The 20,395-nt window shown below is 34.0% G+C and overlaps 1 protein-coding gene across 2 annotated transcripts in view; it reads left to right on the forward strand.

Annotated features, from left to right (window-relative positions):
* The first annotated feature begins 1,056 nt into the window (after positions 1-1,056).
* LOC103664871 (cadherin-10) overlaps positions 1,057-20,395 on the forward strand; it is a 110,890-nt gene continuing 91,551 nt past the window's right edge. For both annotated transcript variants that reach the window (XM_040630525.1, XM_040630526.1), the window contains exon 1: positions 1,057-1,287. In XM_040630525.1, the coding sequence (XP_040486459.1) occupies positions 1,057-1,287 (231 nt within the window). The remainder of the gene's footprint in view (positions 1,288-20,395) is intronic.

A 20,395-nucleotide genomic window follows, 5' to 3' on the forward strand; every position in this document is an offset into this window, starting at 1 on the left:
CAGAAAACAAACAAACAAAAACAATCTACGGGGAAGATTTTAAAATAAAAATAATATCGTTAGGATTAACAATAATATAAATGAAGAATAAAATAACTATGATTTCAAAATACATATTTCCATACATAAATGTTGGGGCATAACTATATAGAGAAGGGGATAGTACTCGGATTTTTGAATCAACTTACAGTGTATTCATTCATTCAATTCAAATATTTATTGATCATCTATGTGTGAAGTCTGTTGAAGACACTGAATACAGCAGCAAAACAACCCATGGGATTATAGCAGGGAGACAGAATATATCCCCAATAAATAAGTAAAGCCCTTGTAGTATATTCGTATATATGGAATATAAGGGGAGGTTTCAAGAAGGACCTAAAGGAGGCAGGAAACAGAGAAACACACTAGCAAAATAAAACCAAATAAAATCACATGCCCCAACTCCCACCCGTCCCCACTCTCTCCCTCTCCCCCATCTAAAAAACTAATATATAAAAACCATTTAAATATCCTTGCATTGCACAACAGATTCATGTTTTCTATAGTTTATTTAAGTCACTATTTTGTTTTCAATGTTTTATGTTAAGTTACTCTGAAAAATTGACATGCAAAATGAACTACATCTTCACTTTATATAGGTATTATAATTCCTGAAAACTTTTATGGCAAAAGAAAAAATAAATGAAAGCATTATATGTTCCTTCCTTAGAATTTGTTTGAAGGAAGTTATTTACCATTATCTTTTTGTAAATTTAGACATGTTACTAGACAAGTAATGTCTCCCAAAACTACTCATTATTTTATATAAAAGAGGGAAAGTAAATATTTTGGCTGCTATTAGTTAATTTTTATCACTTTAAGTTTAAAGTGACAGGTAACATTCAAAATGTTGTCCACTGACTTTTTTTATTTGTTTGTTTGTTTAAAGCTTTTGGAAACATGTCCAAAACGTTGATGAGATGTTGGAAGCCAGTTGAAACACAGTAAAATTCAACCCAATAAAATAAGACTGCTTTCTCTTCGTCCACGTTGGAAATTTTCAAGAAGTGAACTATGACAATATATCAATTTTTGGTACTATTTCTACTCTGGGTATGCCTGCCACATTTCTGTTCTCCAGAGATAATGTTCAGAAGGACTCCTGTGCCCCAGAAAAGAATTTTAGGTGCACGTGTACCAAGGAGTGATGGCAAAATTCTGCATCGTCAAAAACGTGGGTGGATGTGGAATCAATTTTTCTTACTGGAGGAATATACAGGATCTGATTATCAATACGTGGGCAAGGTAAGTCTACATTGAAATGACAAATATTTACATTCTTTCTTTATATGTCTTAGGAAATTTGAAGGTTTTTAAGATCATCATTCTAATAAATTTGATTCTCTAAATATCCCTAAAGCAATAATTGTTTATGGAATACAAATTATAATTTGAAAAACTATGAAATACACAAACACAGCATGATAAAGGTAGAAATTCATTTGCTGGTGGGGCGCCTGGGTAGCGCGTCGTTAAAGCGTCTGCCTTCGACTCAGGGCGTGATCCCGGCGTTCCGGGATCGAGTCCCACATCGGGCTCTTCTGCTGGGAGCCTGCTTCTTCCTCTCTCACTCGCTTGCTGTGTTCCCTCTCTCGCTGGCTGTCTCTCTGTCACATAAATAAATAAAATCTTAAAAAAAAAAAAATTCATTTGCTGGAATTAATTCTGTCCTCTTCCTTATGGATTAAAGAAGTACTAAAAATTGCCCTTTTAGAAGTTGTAGTTAGAAATCAATGATAGAAAACTATAGAAATCAATCATAGTGAGAGAACTGTATGTCAATATAGCCATTTAAAATCACTATATATATTTCAAATTGCTCTTGATTTCAGCAAGGAAGAAAAGACGTTTAAAAGTTGTTTAATATTCCACAGAATGAAAAAGCAAATGTCGTTAAAAGTATGACCTGAGGCTCCCCAAAATAGCTTTTTTATAAGAAAACTTATTCCAGATATGAGTGTTATTTATTTTTCTTTAAGTGTCACTATGGGCACATTTATATAAAGGAAAAATAAATAGAAGACAAGCAGGTAGAAGTAGTTTGCTTATTGTGATATGTGTGCAGAGACAAGTTTTCATCCTATTCAATTATAAAAGTGAGGAAAATTAGTTGTGGTTGGGAGTGGAATGAAAAGTAAAAATGAATGCTTCTATATACTACATTGTATTCATTTTTAGTTTTCTCTTTTGGCACTATCTGAATGTACTAGAAGTTAGATAATGTCTTAAGAATGAATTCATGTTCATAGTCATGGTTATTTTTATGGACAGTACGAAAATGTATCAAAGAAACAGAGAAATACACTAGCAAAATAAAACCAAATATAATCACATGTTAATACATCATTTGTTAACACTGTAAAATTATGATACATTACCATGATGGAGAATTTTATATTAACCTAACCTTAAATAGCTTTGTTCAAATAATTAAAATTGTGTTAATAGCGTTTATCCTCTAAGAAAAACTATTTTTAAACTGTTTTTGAAAATAATGTTTTTGAAAATATTTTTTCATTGATTTTAAAACACTCGGATATGTTTTTTCATGTTCCAATTACTTCAGTCCTTTTTAAATGTCTGGCAATATGACAAAGATGATATTAAAGGTTAAATATTGTGTTGATTAGAAGGAGAAGGAAAAACAATAGCAATATGAGCGATCTTATGAGAAGGCACATCGTAGCCAGACTTATCACAGGTCGTATCTGACTGGATGCCTAAGGTCAGAGGGTTAACGTAAATTTTATGGTTGCTGTGATATGCAAATTTAGTGTATGAAAGCAAGCACGTGAAAATGTAATAACAGAAATCTAGACCAAAGAAACCTAAAATAAATAGTTTCCTTTGGTTCTTCCTGAACATAGCACTTATTTGGCTTATTTGCATGTATTTTCCATCATCTAGTGCATTTTAATGAGGATTTATAAGTGTTGATAAATTACCATAACATTATAAACTCTCACATGATAGTCAAGTGACTTCTTATGTACTTTAATTTGTTCTCTCCCAGAAGAATGTCAACACCTTGAGATCAAAGACCTTTACTTCATACCTCCCTTTGTCTCTAGTTCTTTGAGTAGAGCTTAACATTTAGTTGACTGAATCGACCCAAGTTGCACTAGATTGAATTCCCAGAATCATCTGGTACTACTTGGCTCTTTGGTGGGGAAAACTAGTCTAGAATTTAAATCCCTGTGGGCAATTAAAGCTGGTAAATACTAAGGTATATACACCTTGATATACAACCCAAATTTTATTCTTCTTTACTCTGCTTGATAAAAGCAAATAAAAAACCGTATTTAGATGTAAACATTCAGACCTGTATATGTCAAAAAGGCAATGTGCAATATAGAATATTTTAATAAACATACATTAAAATGAATATAAAAAATTTAAATCCCCTAAATATTCTTTCCAACAGTACTTACAATAAATTTATTATATATTCTTTCTTTCAGAAATTTCACTTCCAGTTATTACTACCTTTAAAGTAGAAATGTAATACCGATGCTAAGTGAGTCAATGTCTCTAGGTTAGTTTAGATGCAGTAGTAATACATGTTCTAATTTCTTGACATATGGGAAGATGATAGACATCCCATTGTAGGTGGGAAATATTTGGGGAACTCAGAATAAGAACAGAGAAGAGAGGATTATACTGATGGAGTGAGGACAAGGCTGAAAGCACATGTATGAAGAGGAAAAACATTTTTTAAAAATACTAAACAATTTGAGGCACCTGGGTGGCTCAGTCCATTAAGCGTCTGTCTTTGGTTTAGGTCATGATCCTAGGGTCCTCATATTGAGCCCCACATCTCCCTCTCCTGCTCCCCCTGCTTGCATATTCTCTCTCTCTTTCTCTGTCAAATAAGTAAATAATCTTTAAAGAAAATTTAAATACCGAACAATTTGCCAACCAAATCCAATCAAGAATGGATGGCATATAACTTCTCAGATAAAAGCCCATTACTACTTAAGGGGTTAAAACAGAAGGAAAAACCAATTGCTTCTCATTGGGTAAAAGCAGAGGGAAGCTTAGGAAAAGCAAGCACAGAACCAATAATCAGAGGAGCTAGAATGTAACCTTGTTTCTTACCACTGTTTTTCTCACAGTTATTGAGAAACAAAGCCAACCAAAAATGAACTCAAAGCATTTTTTTGTTTAGCTCTCAATGATCAAAATTTTCTTCTACATCATTCAATCAAATACATTCTAACCCAAGATATATTTGTTGTAAATTCTTCTTTCTTTTCAGTGAGATAATCACAAAATTGACTACCTTCCATAGCAAGGGGTTTAAAACTTGAACTTCAAGTAATCTACTTCTGTACGATGTTGCTTTCATTTTGCAACCTTCTATAGTTGTATTACAATTTAAGATTTGAAAAACACTGTGATTATAAACTATTTTTATCAGTTTAAGCACAACTTTATTTATTTTTTTAAATAATATTTATTTTGTTATATTAGTCATCATACAATACATCCCCAGTTCTTGATGCAATGTTCCATGATTCATTACTTGCATATAACACCCAGTGCGCCATGCAATATGTGCCCTCCTTAATACCCATCACCAGCCTATCCCAATCCCCCACCACCCACCCCTCTGAAGCCCTCAGTTTGTTTCCCAGAGTCCACAGTCTCTCATGGTTCATTCCCCCTTCTGTTTACCCCCCACAACTTCTTAATCCAGTCATCTGTTGCAGGGCATCTCGGCTCCTTCCATGATTTAGCTATTGTGGACAATGCTGCTATGAACATTGGGGTGCATATGGCCCTTCTCTTCACTACGTCTGTATCTTTGGGGTAAATACCCAGTAGTGCAATGGCTGGATCATAGGGTAGCTCAATTTTTAACTTTTTAAGGGACCTCCACACTGTTTTCCAAAGTGGCTGTACCAACTTGCATTCCCACCAAGTGTGTAAGAAGGTTCCCCTTTCTCCACATCCTCTCCAACAATTGTTTCTTGCCTTGTCCATTTTTGCCATTCTAACTGGCGTAAGGTGGTATCTTAGTGTGGTTTTGATTTGAATTTCCCTGATGGCTAATGATTTTGAACATTTTTTCATGTGTCTGTTAGCCATTTGTATGTCTTCGTTGGAAAAGTGTCTATTCATATCTTCTGCCCATTTATTGATTTGATTATTTGTTTCACATGTATTGAGTTTGAGAAGTTCTTTGTAGATCTTGGATACAAGTCTTTTATCTGTAGTGTCATTTGCAAATATCTTCTCGTATTCCATGGGCTGCCTCTTAGTTTTTTTGACTGTTTCCCTGGCTGTGCAGAAGCTTTTTATCTTGATGAAGTCCCACACGTTCATTTTTTCTTTTGTTTCTCTTGCCTTTGGAGATGTGTCATGAAAAAAGTTCCTGTGGCCAATGTCAAAGAGGTTGCAGCCTATGTTCTCCTCTAGGATTTTGATGGATTCCTGTCTCACATTGAGGTCTTTCAACCCTTTGGAGTTTATCTTTGTGTATGGTGTGAGAGTGGTCAAGTTTCATTCTCTTGCATATAGCTGTCCAATTTTCACAGCACCATTTACTTGGTCTATGTGTCTGTTTTTGTGCCAGTACCATGCTGTCTTTGTGATCACAGCTTTGTAGTATAGCTTGAAGTCTGGCAACGTGATGCCCCCAGCTTTATTTTTCCTTTTCAGCAATTCCTTGGAGATTCGGGGTCTTTTCTGGTTCCACACAAATTTAAGGGCTGTTTGTTCCAGTTCTTTAAAAAATGTCATTGGTATTTTGATCAGGATGGCATTGAAAGTGTAGACTGCTCTGGGTAGCATAGACATTTTAACTATGTTTATTCTCCAATCCATGAGCATGGAATATTTTTCCATCTTTTTGTGTCTTCTTCAATGCCTTTCAAGAGTGATTTGTAGTTTCTAGAATATAGATCCTTTACGTCTCTGGTTAAGTTAATAGCAAGATAACATATGATTTTTGGTGCTATTGTAAATGGATGGATTCCCTAATTTCTCTTTCTTCAGTCTCATTATTCGTGTATAGAAATGCAACTGATTTCTGAGCATTGATTTTGTATCCCGCCACATTACTGAATTGTTCTATGGCTTCTAGTAGTTTGGGGGTGGAGTCTTTGGGTTTTCTATATAGAGTATCATGTCATCTGCGAAGAGAGACAATTTGACTTCTTCTTTGCCGATTTGGATACCTTTTATCCCTTTTTGTTGTCTGATTGCTGTTGCAAGGACTTCTAGTACTATGTTGAATAATAATGGTGAGAGTGGGCATCCTTGTTGTGATCCTGATCTTGAGGGAAAGGCTTTCAGCTTTTCCCCATTGAGAATGATATTCGCTGTAGGCTTTTCATAGACGGTTTTTATGAAATTGAGGAATGTACCCTCTATCCCTACACTCTGAAGGGTTTTAATCAGGAAAGGATGCTGTATTTTGTCAAATGCTTTTTCTGCATCAATTGAGAGGATCATATCGTTCTTGACTCTTTTCTTGTTGATATGATCTATCACACTGATCAATTTGCGAATGTTGAACCACGCTTGCATTCCAGGGATGAATCCCACTTGGTCTTGATGGATAATCCTTTTAATGTACTTTTGGATCCTATTAGCTAGGATCTTGTTGAGAATTTTGACATCCATCTTCATCAGGGAAATTGGTCTGTAATTTTCCTTTTTGATGGGGTCTTTGCCTGGTTTGGGGATCAAGGTAATATTGGCCTCATAAAATGAGTTTGGTAGTTTTCCTTCTGTTTTTATTTTTTGAAACAGCTTCAGGAGAATAGGTATTATTTCTTCTTTGAATGTTTGGTAGACTTCCCCGGGAAATCCGTCAGGCCCTGGACTCTTGTTTTTTGGGGAGGTTTTTGATCACTGCTTCAATCTCTTCATAATTAATTGGTCTGTTTATATAATCAATTTCTTCCTGTTTCAGTCTTGGTAGTTTATAGGTTTCCAGGAAGGCATCCAGTTCTTCCAGGTTGTTTAATTTATTGGCATAAAGCTGTTGATAAAAGTTTCTAATGATCCTTTCTATTTCATTGGTGTTGGTTGTTATCTCTCCCCTTTCATTCATAATTTTATTAATTTGGGTCCTTTCTCTATTCTTTTGAATAAGTCTGGCCAGTGGCTTATCGATCTTATTTATTCTCTCAAAGAACCAGCTTCTAGTTCTGTTGATCTGCTCTACTGTGCTCCTGGTTTCTAATTCATTGATCTCTGCTCTAATCTTGATCACCTGCCTTCTCATGCGTGGGTTAGGCCTATTCTTCTGTTCCAGTTCCAGCTTCTTGAGGTGAGAGTATAAAAACTGCATTTTAGATTTTTCTATTCTCTTGAGTGAGGCTTGGATGGCTATGTATTTTCTAAGCACAACTTTAAATCACAGTTTCTTACTGCCTGATTCTGTTGCCCTGGACACATAATTTTGAATCTCCAGGTTCCAAGTATTCAAATGAAATAAATAATGACATTAAACTAGATACTCTTGAATTTGCTTTAAGCTGTAACAGATATACAGTTCTAAGAGAAATACTAATTTTATTTACTGCAAAAATTTTGTCTGCATTTCATATAATTATTCTCAAATGGAGAAACAGCATGTTAAAATTAGATTTTTAATCAAAACCATATACTGAGAAAAATCCCAAAACACCAAAAATTTAATAACGTCCTTGGATAACAATAAACCTGATTCTGAGTCAGCATAGTAAGACAATTCACTCCAGGAAGTGAAAACATAATAATACTTTAAAAGTAATTAGGGTAACTATCTATATTTCTTGATACAATGAAAACAACCAGATGGTGGCAGGTGAGGTGGTGCTATTGGCATCTAGTTGGCAGAATCCAAGGATACTGCTAAAAATCCTAAAATGCACAGGACAGACTTTATAGAATTTTCTAGTTCTAAGCATAGGTAGTGCCAAATCGGAGAAACCCTGTCCTAGTTTGCAAGTCGCTTACATTTTCCTAAACAGCTCCATTTTTATTTTAGTTCTTTCTGTTTCCTGCTTCTGAACCTGCTCTCAGTTATAATTTTATTTCTTCCTTCCAGAGTTGCCATGAGTATTCACTTTTTGGAACTTAGATTTCTTTCAAGGTCCCCTCTCCTTTATGTTCTATCTAATCCTTAAGGCATACATTTGGCTCCAGCCTCTTGATCATCCTTCTCTGTAGACTTGTGGGCTCCACAGACCTCCTAGGAATGAAGTATGCATTCATTCTTTCAATAAATATCTAGAAGGTGTACTACTCAGGTACTACTACTCTATTATTAAGTATATGGTGGCAAAAATATAATTTCTCTGCTCACAAAGTATCTACCTTTAAGAGAAGGAGAAAATAATAAATAAAGGTAACAGCAAGTTATGGGCTCTTTTAATCTCTGATAGAGCACAGAATCCAAAAGCCAAGAACAGAAAGATAAGTGCCAAATATCCCCATGTTCTCTCTCTGCCGTACTTGTAAGTAAAGTGGAAATAAAACAGTTTTGGGATTTGCATGACATAAATCAATGTTATTAAAAGTTGAGATTGGAGAGTCAAGGTATATACTTTTATTTTTTATTTATCGGTTTATTTCTTTGGCGGTCTTTTGATGTACAATGCCTCATAAAAGGTGCTTACTGGGAATTTCCAGAAGAGAGAGCTTCCCAAAACTGAAAAAAACATGGTCCATGAAAGACTAACCCAACTTTAAACAGAATACCAGAAATACCAACTGTGCCCATCATATTAGACCATGCTCCTTTTGCTATATGGTTACAATCAAGTCAAACCTGGTTACAATGGAGATAGAGTAGTTGGAACTAGGATAGAGAAAAGAAGCTCCCCCAGCCTCCCCACTGCAGTCTTCCTGGGGTGAACAGATCTGAATCGAGTATGTGGAGAAACTTACGCTACATAAGAGTTCAGAGAATTGCAAACATTTTAATGGACATTGAATGTTCTCCTCAGAGAGTTGGATATTTTAATAACTTTAATGATATTGTTGAAACTAAAAATTCCAGGTGACTATTTTTTTAAAAAATCCAAACATGACCAGAAAGACCTACATTCAAAAACAAAAACAACAACAGAAAACTGTTTAGCTGCTCAATATATATAGACCTGATTTTAGTGGTGGGATGGGGGTGGGTAGAGTGTTGGTATACAGTTCTTTTCTATTTGGATCTTATTAATTACAGCCATTAAAAGAATGAGGCATGAAACAAATAACTCAGTAGGTAATTTTAAATAGAAAAAGTCCTGGAAGAAGATAAATCATGATTTGATAGATATTGACAGAGACTCCTTTAGATTAGATGGTTATAGACTTTTTTGATGAAGGGACATTCAGACTTTGGGATAAATAAATACATTATTTCTCTGATATATAAAGACCACAAAATAGAGTGAATATGCACTAGAGTATCTTAAGACATTTTTACACCAATCCTCAATCAAGACGTAATAAAAGCATTTTTAAATAGACACATGCCCTGCAGAATGTTGATACTATTTTCCAGGCAGACCACCTCTTGGTTTTTAATTCTCAAAATGCATACAATATTTATATCTTTCAATACAATGATATTTCAGCCAGCAGTTATATAGGGAAAATATGCTTACATTCTCAAAGTTCACTATAATATATTAACAAAGCAATATTTAGGAAGGTATTGAGTTGCATTCCAAATACACTTGCATTGAAGATAAAACTTCAAAACCACATATAGATTGTTTGAAGATAACAAAGGTTGTCAAAAAGAATGTATATCCAAGATTTATAAGCACACAGAGGATCCATGTTCATTCATATTAACCTTTAGGTGATTAGTAATATGGGTGTAAGTATTTTACATATTAACATTATAGCATATTATTCATATTATACAGGTTTTACTGTACTCTGGTTACTTTTTAGGAACTTGGTTTTCAGTTTAGGTACAATGTGTGAGCATTATATTTTTTCCCATTTAAAATAATAAGAAATAGGCTCCCTTTTAGCAGTTTCAAAATATAGCAAAAAAGCAAAATGTCCAATGTTGAATGTTAAAAAAAAATAAACAAGATAAATAGAATTAAGTATGGGATGCTCATGTGTAAAATCAACCACAATCATCCTTTTGCTTCTAAGTTCTTACTGGTAGTAGTGTTAACATGTTTACTACACTCTCCCATAAAGTTATTTATGTGACGTATTACCAAATGTCAAGATTATTCATGTATATGTGTCATGGCTTCATTTTATAGCCTTCATGAAACACACACATACACACACACACCACCTAAACACATTTACCACACTCCACTGCCCATACTGTCATTGAGGGATTTGTGGGAAGTCTACCCTCCCATTCTCCGTTTTTTTCCCCCTTGAGTTACTGACCCAGAGATGCTATGAATGTTGTGATCTCTTCTTTCCCACCAGAGCCTTCCTTTTGTAAATTCCTGTCTTATGTTCACCATTTTATTAATCCCTCCCACAGAAGCTTCTTCTCTTTTCATGTTTCTTCAGCTAGTCACATAACATCTTTAAAAATCTACCTCCCTATGGTATATCCCTTGAACTTATTTTTATTGGAATACATTTTAGATAAAAGAAAATTATGGATTTATTTTCTAATTTTTTTTTCTGTAATGTTAGGCCAATGAATCATGAAGACTAGTAATTCTTGGAAGTAGATACAAGTAGATATTATTCAAAATAATAATAGACTGATAATACAGTATGACTCAAAATTCCTCTGTGTCAAATAAATATGGAAAAACTTTACCTATTATTTAAATTGTCAAATCAAATAAAAATTTAAATCTACAATTTGACCCATCATTTTTCAAATATAAACTTTTAAGAAACATAATCATTTTATAATGAAGATTATGTGAAAATTGAGTTAATTACTTTGAGCAAAAACGTGAGAGAAATCTCTGTAGATGAAAAAATATATTAAATCTCACATAAATTTGCTCAGCAGAAAATATCTCAATGTAATTTATCAGTAACAGGTGCATGTGTAATGGTCATAAAGCATGGGAAATTATTATTATGGTATTATGAATTTCTACCAAAGGCCTCTCATTTTCTTTCTTGGAGACAATACATAATTATATATTCAATTAAATTTTGTCCCCATTGAACTGAAGAATAATGTTCTTTTCAGTAAAGAAAATGAAAAAGTGGGATGGTATGTTAGTGTTTGCTCATCAGTGCCTCATACTCGGATATATGTTCATATATTCAAATTCTCAGTTGCTTCTTATTAAAGCATGAAAAGGAAGGGAAACTTTAATAAATTTTCTGAAGTGAATTCTTAAATTTTCACATAATATAGTTATATTTTCACATTCATTTTATTAAAGAATATTATTTAACTTTAATATTTTGTTTTATTATCATTATTAGTATTATTGCCATTATTATTATTGTGATGTTAATTGGGTAACTGTTCCATGGCTACTCATAATTGTAACTAAAAGCTAAAATAAAGAACAGTATGAACATGTAAGTTTCCATATAGATGGACTAAATTTAGAAAAGGGAGCAGGGGCCCCTGGGTGGCTCAGTTGGTTAAGCATCTGACTCTGGATTTCGGCTCAGGTTATGAGCTTGGGGTCCTGGGATCAAGCCACATGTGTGCGTGGGACTCCTGCTCAGTGGGGGTCTGCTTCTCTCTCTCTCCCTCTGCCCCTCTCCAATGCGGGTATGCTTTCTCTCTTTCTCTCTCTCTCTCTCTCTCACTTTGAAATAAATAAGTAAATATTCTAAAAAAGAAAAAGTAAAGAAAGTAATAATTTTGCTGGGATATGATATACTCACCTTTGGTTGTCTCTTTAGAACCCTAATCTACAATAGACAAAGGATATTTTATGTAAATTTCAGATTCCCTCTTTAGGTAAAATTCTTTCACTAACTTAACATTTTAAACCATACTTTATGTGTTTATGGATTATATAAAACTATTAAATTTAGAATTTTAAATTAAGATGTTAACTCTTAGCCCAGTACTAAAATTATTTTACCAAGTAGGAAATTTTACCAAGTAAGAACATGTACTATTATAGACATTTTTCTAAGGAAACATTTCCTATTTTGGCTGCTGTTTAGCTTAAATTCCATCAGTGAACTTCTCAGTTCAGTGTTGTGTCTTCCAAGTACCCGCCAAAAACTCTGAGACCACTGAGTTTTTCACTTTTCCTTGACACCAATTTTGTCACAAACCTGCATCAAATCTAGCACCAAATTTAGTTTGTACGTACGTGTTTGACTATTCTGAGTCTAGCATAGCAGAAGGATCGGAGTTGTGAGTCGTGAACGGACTGAGCTTCCGTATCCTTGATGGTTGAGTTGAAGAGAAACAATGAAGAGGTAAAGTAAAGAGATAAAGTAAAGATCAAGGACATGATTTTTTATTAAAAATCAAGTAACATAGAGGTAGAGGCAGAGAAGGAAAAGCTGGGTAGTGGGGAAGACGGTTAAGACTAGGATTATTATAGAGGCCAAAGGAGAGAAAAAGTTCCAGGAATAGGTGACTAATCTTGTTGTGTAAAGGAAACGCAACCAAAAGACAAGTGTAGCAACTTAAAAAACAGTGTGGACCAAGGAGAGAGGTACTCTAATAATCTGAGACGAATGGCAGTCAGATAGCTAGCTTTGGTTTAGACAGAGGAAGGCAACACACCGGTTTCTCATAGGCATCTTATTAATGAGACAGAATAGTGAAGAGTGAGAGATCTTTTGAAATGATGAAGAGCTAGAGATACGATATTATGATGTGGACAGAAAGAGAGGATGTGAATGTGCACAACAGAATCGCTCACTTTCCTTATTAAAAATTAGAATTGAAGGGGCTCCTGGGTGGCTCAGTAGGTTCAGTGTCTGCCTACGGCTGGGGTCATATTCCCAGAGTTCTGGGATCAAGCCCCACATTGGGATCCCTGCTCAGGGGGGAGTCTCTTCCCTCCCCCGCCCCGTGCTCTCTCTCAAATGAATGAATGAATGAATAAATAAATAAATAAATAAATAAATAAATAAATCTTTAAAAAATTAAAAACAATTAGAATTGAAAATATCTATTAAACTGACAGCATCATACATAATCATAATCACCAAACAAAAAGAGTATATTCACTTAAATCACCAACAGAAGTAAAACAATTTAAAAAAATAATAACACCTTTCATGCCACTAATATTTAACACACTTCTGGAAAAAAATATGGTGCAAATATTATTACATATAGTTTTATGATATAATTTATAATAATCTGAAACATCCTGATAATTATAATTATAAAATTTGTTTAATTATTACTTAATATTCTAGTAATTGCATCAGGTAGTTTTTTATTAGCTCTCATTTACAAGTAAGAAAAATATGTCCTTATTGTCTAAATAAGTTGTCTAAGGGCACCAATCAGGTAAATTGTAGAGCTGGAGTTCTAACCCAGAAAGTGTGACTCCAGAGTAAATGCTAACCCCTATTAACCTCATTACACCATTATTAATAATAATATTCTTATTGTTATTAATATGATGTGTGTTACCTCACCAAAAAAATTATATTCTCATTTAAGCAGTACAATGAATGTTAGCTGGCTTTTCTGAATGATAGCAACAGAAAACTAAAATTGCGTGGGTAACAGGGATATTCCTTTTTCTTTCCTTTTTTTTTTAAAGATTTTATTTGTTTATTTGAGGAGGAGAGCATGAGCAGGGGGAGGAGCAGAGGGAGAGGGAGAAGCAGACCCCCTGCTGAGCAGGAAGCCTATCCTGGGATTTGATACCAGGACCTTGGGATTACGACCTGAGAGTCAGGCGGTTGCCTAACTGACTGAGCCACCCAGGTGCCCCAGCGGTATTTCTACTACATCATAGAGTTGTCAAATTTATTTTGTTATGTGTTCGTTATTCAGTTTATATATTGAGTCAATAATGTGTTCACTTTGTATAAAATTTGAAGGGCAAAGTAGAGCATTCAGTTAAAACTAAGCCTCTAACCATGATCCTCGTACATCCATAGTTCTCTTCTAAGAACCAGTTGCACTTAGCAGGTGTTTTTTGGCAGTAAGTGTATGTTTCAAGAGACATTATAGAACTATGTAAACACACATGTTGATTTGTTTTTACACTAATGTTGATGTACTTTATGCAATCTTATATAATGTGTTTTTTTAACTTAAAAATATGACTTGAGAAGTCTCAATTTCAGTACATAAAGATACCCTTCATTTTTTAATTTTTAAAATTTTTTTAATTTTTTAAAAAAGATTTTATTTATTTATTTGACAGAGATAGAGACAGCTAGCTAGAGAGGGAACACAAGCAGGGGGAGTGGGAGAGGAAGAAGCAGGCTCATAGTGGAGGAGCCTGATGTGGGGCTCGATCCCTGAATGCCGGGATCATGCCCTGAGCCGAAGGCAGACACTTAACCGCTGTGCCACCCAGGTGCCCCAGATATGCTTCATTTTTTAAAAAACTTTAGTAGCTGCATAGTATTCTTTCCTGTGGATGTATCATAAATTTATTTTATCATTTTCCTTTTGACAGGCGTTTAGTTATTTAAAAAAATCATTTAGTAATAGTATGAACTTATTTCACACATAGCTGGTATATCTTTAGGAATATGACTAAAAGTGGAGATGCTGAAGCGAAGTCTTCAGAAATTTTAAACTTTCATAGGTATTGCAAAATTGCTCTCCAGTGATGTTTCAATTTATCATGCCACCAGCAATGGATGAAAATGACTATTTCTCCACAATTGTATCAAATCTCTGAATTATCATCATTTTAAAATTTTTCCAGTCTTATGAATGAAAACATATTTCTCTTATCTCAAATAAGGGTGAGTATTTCTTCATGTGTTTAAAGCATTTTCCATTTACTTAAATGAGTGTTTATATCTTTTACCAATTTTTCTACTGACGAGATAATTGGTGTTTTTTATCCATAAGTTCTTCTTATTAACTGACCTTTATTTTTTTTTAATTTTCCAATGTCATCCATACAGAAGATTGAATAAAACACATATCTACACTTTAATGAATAAATATAAATCAGTGGAAATGGAAAATTGCTAGCCTTATGAAACCCTCTCTATGGATCTCTTAACAACACCATTTCTCCCTTATGAAGGTGTCAATAAGCTTCTTTTTATGTTAATGATGCCTTGCTTTTCTTTACCATTCAAACTTCTACATAGCCATTCCTAAACCAAATAATAGAGTTTTAAATATTTCTGAAATTGGGTATAATCATCATTCATATATTCTTTTGTGTCTTTCTTCTTTTGCTCAAATAGGTTTCAAAATTAACCCATATTGTTATGCAGAGGATCTCTTTGTATGAATATGTTTCGATTTAGTGATATACTATTAATAATGGATCTATGATGTCCCTCCCCCCAGCTTTACTTATTACTAGCAATACTTCTTTGAACACCCGAACATGCATCCTGATATGTATTTAAATTGAATAAGTTTAGAGTATATTATTAGGAGTAAAACTGCTGATCTATATAGTGTGTGTCTAGCTTCAATTTTTCCAGCTAGTGCCATATTAGTTTCCTAAATTTTAACCAATACGTATTCCCACTGGCAGTATATGAGAGTTCCCATTGCTCTAGACATACAAGCTTGCTATTTAACCCCCCCAAATCTAGTACCTTAATTTGCATTTTCCTAAATAATAGTGAGATTTCATTTCTGTGAAAACATTTTTCAAGTGTTTTACCAGTTATTTCTTTAGGTCATCTATTCTTTTCTTAGGGATTGCTTCATCCCCAAATCCATAATTGCGTGGAGCAGCCACCTGTTATTTCACTAGGTCACATCACTGAATAAAAGACATGTCCTATGTCAGGAAGCTCACATTTTTAGTGGAAAATGTAGGAGTGTTAAAATAAACATAATAAATCTACTACTCTTAGGAGATGTTAGAATCTGAAAAGTACTATCAGAAAAGAAGAGATAAAGCAAGGGATGAGGAATATTGGGGGATGAGACATAGCAGGGGTGGTCAGATACTTCCTCACCGAGGAAGGTGATATCTGAGCAAAGGATCCAAAGGAAATTAAAGAGGTAACTAAGCAATTATCAGTGGAGATATATATATATTTTTTCTTTTCTTTTGCACGAAGAAGAAATAGTAACTGCAAGCACTCCAATCAGGAGGTTTCTTATGAATATTCAAGGAAGACCGAGAAAGTGAGTGTGGAACAAAAGAATCAAAAAGTAGGTGGTGGTGGAAGGGGAAGACTGAGAGGTAATGGGATGCCCAGATCTTGTAGAGGAGAGTAGACAGAATAATGGCCCCCAAAGATATCCACATCTTAATTGTCAGAATTTGTGAATATATTATGTTAAACAACAAGACTACGCAGCTGTAGTGAAATAAAGGACATTGAAATTAGGAGAGTAGGTAGCCTGCTTTATCTAGGTGACCCCAATGTAATCACATGGGAAAAGGCAAGCGGGTGAGAGTCAGAAAAAAGATGTTTAACAGTGGAACTTGAGGTTAGGGTGATGAGCTTTGAACATGGAGGGAGCAGTGCAAGCCAAGGCGTGCAAAGAGCCCCTAGAATCTGGAAACGCTGAGGAGGTACCTGAAGCCTCCAGTAAGAAGGGAGCCATGCCAACACCTCGATTTTAAACTTCTGACTTCCAGATCTATAGGAGAATTAATTTGTGTTGTTTTGAGCTACTGAGTTTGTGGGAATTCGTTGCAGTAGCAATAGGGAATTGTGTGTGGACAGGACCTTGTAAGTATTCTGAATTTTAACCTGAGTGAAATGGGAAGATATAGAATTTTTAGCAGAAGACTGGCATTAAGTGAATTACATTTTAAAAATATCATTCTGGCTTCTGGCTTTAAAGTTGATACCAGAGACATTTCTGCAGTATTATACATGGAGTGTTAGGGATTGTTGTGTATGACTCAAAAAAAATTTGGCCCAAGCAACTGGAAAGATGGATTTGCTTTCACTTGAAGTAACGGAGCAGGACTGAGAACAGGAGTTTATCTTTAGATGTATTAAAACAAAGGGAGTTTTGAGAGTTTATATAAGTTCAGGAAAGAGCTTCAGGCTGGAACCTCTTAGGGGAGTCATCAGCATATAGGTCATATTTAAAATCATGGGACTGTATGATATCAAGAAAGTGAGGGTAACGAGAAAAGAGAACATAGGGCTGTTTTCAGGGACAAACCCACATTGATATACATGTGAGGTAGAGGAGGATATGCGGGGAGAGAAGAAAAACCAACAGATGCAATGGAGGATGAATATTCCTTGAACTGCAAGGAACTCTAAGAGCCTGGGGGGTCTTAGAATATAGGTGAAGAAAATGTTTGGAGAAGAAAATGTATTAACTATGTCAACAGCTGCTGGAATATCAAGTATGTTGAGAGTTTTGAATTGAATACTAACTTCGGAGTTTATAGGTGAACTCGGTTTCCATGATATGGTCATTCAGAATTCTTACTGCAGTGAATTTAAAAAGGATGAGGAAAGAGAAATTGGAGTAAGTACATGCCAGCAACTTAAGAGAGTCCTTCAGTAGAGGAACAATGTATCCAGCAGGCTCTAGCAGGAGAGGGTAGTGGGATCTTGTCTTTCTGCACTGAGGAAAATTCTAATGATGTATTGAATAAATGATACGAGAGGGAGCATCTTTATTTTGTTCATGATTTTTTTAAAGAGTTCAACATTTTACTATTAGTTGTGAAGTTTCTTATGGTTGTTTTTAAAAATATTTTTATTATATTAAAGATTGAATTTTTTATCCTAGTATGCTTTGTTTTTAAGTCATAAATGAATATGAAATGCTATCTCGTATATTTATGTATTTATTGAATTGTTTATTTTCCCATTAATATGTTAATCTGAAGGATTAACTTAAATGATTTTTCTTATTCGAACTAAACTTGTAGATTTGAAAAAAAATTCGCATTTGGTAATGATATAGTAGCTTTCCATTATTGTATTCCATTTGCTTTTATTTTGTTTAAAATTCTACTGTTGTAAAATCATGTATTTTTATACAAGATATCACCCTGTGAAATTTATTTGGGTCTATTCCTACCATATTTAGATATCAAAGTTATGATAATCATATAAAATGAGATGGGAAATATCACCACTTTTTCCATTAACTTAAATAATTTGTGAATGAATTATTGCTTTCATGGATGTTATCTAGAATTTATTAAAAATACCCTATGATACATAGTTTTATTATAAAGAAATCTGGACTCTTATTTTCTTTAACCCTCATAGGGATACTCAGATTCTCTTTCCTTTTTAGTTTCTGTAAATTGCATTTTTGCCACCTATTAAGTATTTTTTGGAAGAAACAAAATAATAATGCAGAAAGGAGTCCCAAAAAGACTTTTAAAAAGATATTGTTTTATTTAAAAATTATTTTAGTTTTACAGAAGAGTTGCAAAAGTGTAGAGTTTCTATTAATGGCACGCCCAGATTCCCCTGTTGTTAAGATTTTAAATGACTACAGTACGTTTGTCACAACTAATGAACAATATGTATACATTATTATTAACTACCCTCCATACTTTATTAGGACTTCATTGTATCTTTCCTAATGACAATTTTCTTTTCCAGGATCCTAATAGGAGACCTCATTGCATTTAGCTATCATGTATTCTTAGGCTTCTCTGGACTGTGGAAGTTTCTCATGTTTCTTTTGTTTTGGTGACTTTGACATTTTTGAGGTGCACTAATCAGGCATTTTGTGAATGTCTGTCCATTGGGTTATCCTGATATTTTTCTCAAGAGCAGACTGTGATTATGGGCTTTGGGGATTCTGATACCACAAGGGTTAAGTGTCATTCTTAGCATCATATCATGGCCTAGGCAAATGCACAATTTAGAAGTTATTAATTCCAAAAAACAAAAAATAAAAATGTTTACAGAAGTACTATTTATAAAACAACAGATGGAAACCTACCCAAACTCCCAACGATAGTATAATAACTAAGCAATTAAAATGTCTTAACACAATGTAAACTTGAACAAGTCTTAACAAATATACAGATTATGAAAGCACATGGAAATGTGGCTGGGAAACACTATTTCCATTGTGAGAAATAATGATATGAAATAGAATGCATGCACTATTTACAATTAAGTGAATATCTATGTCTGCTCATTCACAACCGTTTATTCAGTCATTTAATAAATGTGTATTTCTTTGAGCACCTACAACATGTTAGGAGCGAAGGATCTAACATGACAAGTCTGATGTAGTTCTCACCTTCCTAAAACTTATGTTTTGACACAACATAAAACATGTCAAAGGAATATAAATAAAGGCAAATGTTTGTTAATTATTAGACAAAATACCTTTAATTAGAGCAGTAGACTGCTCTAAAATTTCAGACTGAGGATGCAGGGTATACCGAGGACCAAGTTTTATTTTTATCCCAGATCAGTTTGAATAACTAGTAAAAATTTACTTGAAAATAGTTTCCTTTTTTACAGTTATTTTTCATTCTGGTGGAAAGACTTTCTCAGCAAAAGTTCAGAATGATTAATTTCATTTCTAAGTTATATATTGAGGTATTCAGATGATTTACATTTAATATGATTATTGATATGTTTAGGTTTGTGTCTATCATCCTGATATTTGTTTTCTATTTGTATTATCTGGTTTTGTTCCTTTTTTTCTCTTTTTACACTTCCTCTTGAAGAAATTGATTTTTTTAATAATCCTGTATTATTACTTTTTGTTTCGGCTTATTAGCTGTAACTCTTCATTTTGTTATCTTAGTGCGGAAGTCAGTAAGCTATGGTTAGTGGCCTAATTCCAGATGGCAGGCTTTTAGCTCATGACCTAAATAAACATAATTTGAACATGTTTTCAAGGCTAGGTTTTTTAAAAAAGGAGAAGAATATGGTGTAGAGACCGTAGGTGGTTTTCAAAGTTGAAAATATTTATTATCTGTCCCTTAACACACACACAAAATGTGCATTGACCCTGTGTTCATGCTTTGTTTAGGATAATCGTACAGAAAGATCTTTTTTTGCATGGTAGTATGGGACCATAAAAATGTCTCCGCAAGCTGAAACCATGTAGTGTGTTCTTAAATATCACCAAGTAAAATTACAACTGTCCTATAACTTCAGAATTGCTTTATTGTTGTCAAAGCTTTAAAAATAAACCTTCTAATATTTGCTATAAATTTATAGGACATGCAATGACAATGTACATTGTCCAAACCCATAACATGTACAATATAAAGAGTAAGCTATAAGGTAAAATATGACTTTTGGATTACTAGGATGTGTTCATATTGGTTCATCAATTGTAACAAACATACCATTCTGATAACTGGGCAGCTGTGCATGTGTCGATGAGAAATATTTGTAC

This window comes from Ursus maritimus, unplaced genomic scaffold (genome assembly GCF_017311325.1).
Source record: "Ursus maritimus isolate PB19 unplaced genomic scaffold, ASM1731132v1 scaffold_15, whole genome shotgun sequence".
In the NCBI taxonomy this organism is placed as follows: domain Eukaryota; kingdom Metazoa; phylum Chordata; class Mammalia; order Carnivora; family Ursidae; genus Ursus; species Ursus maritimus.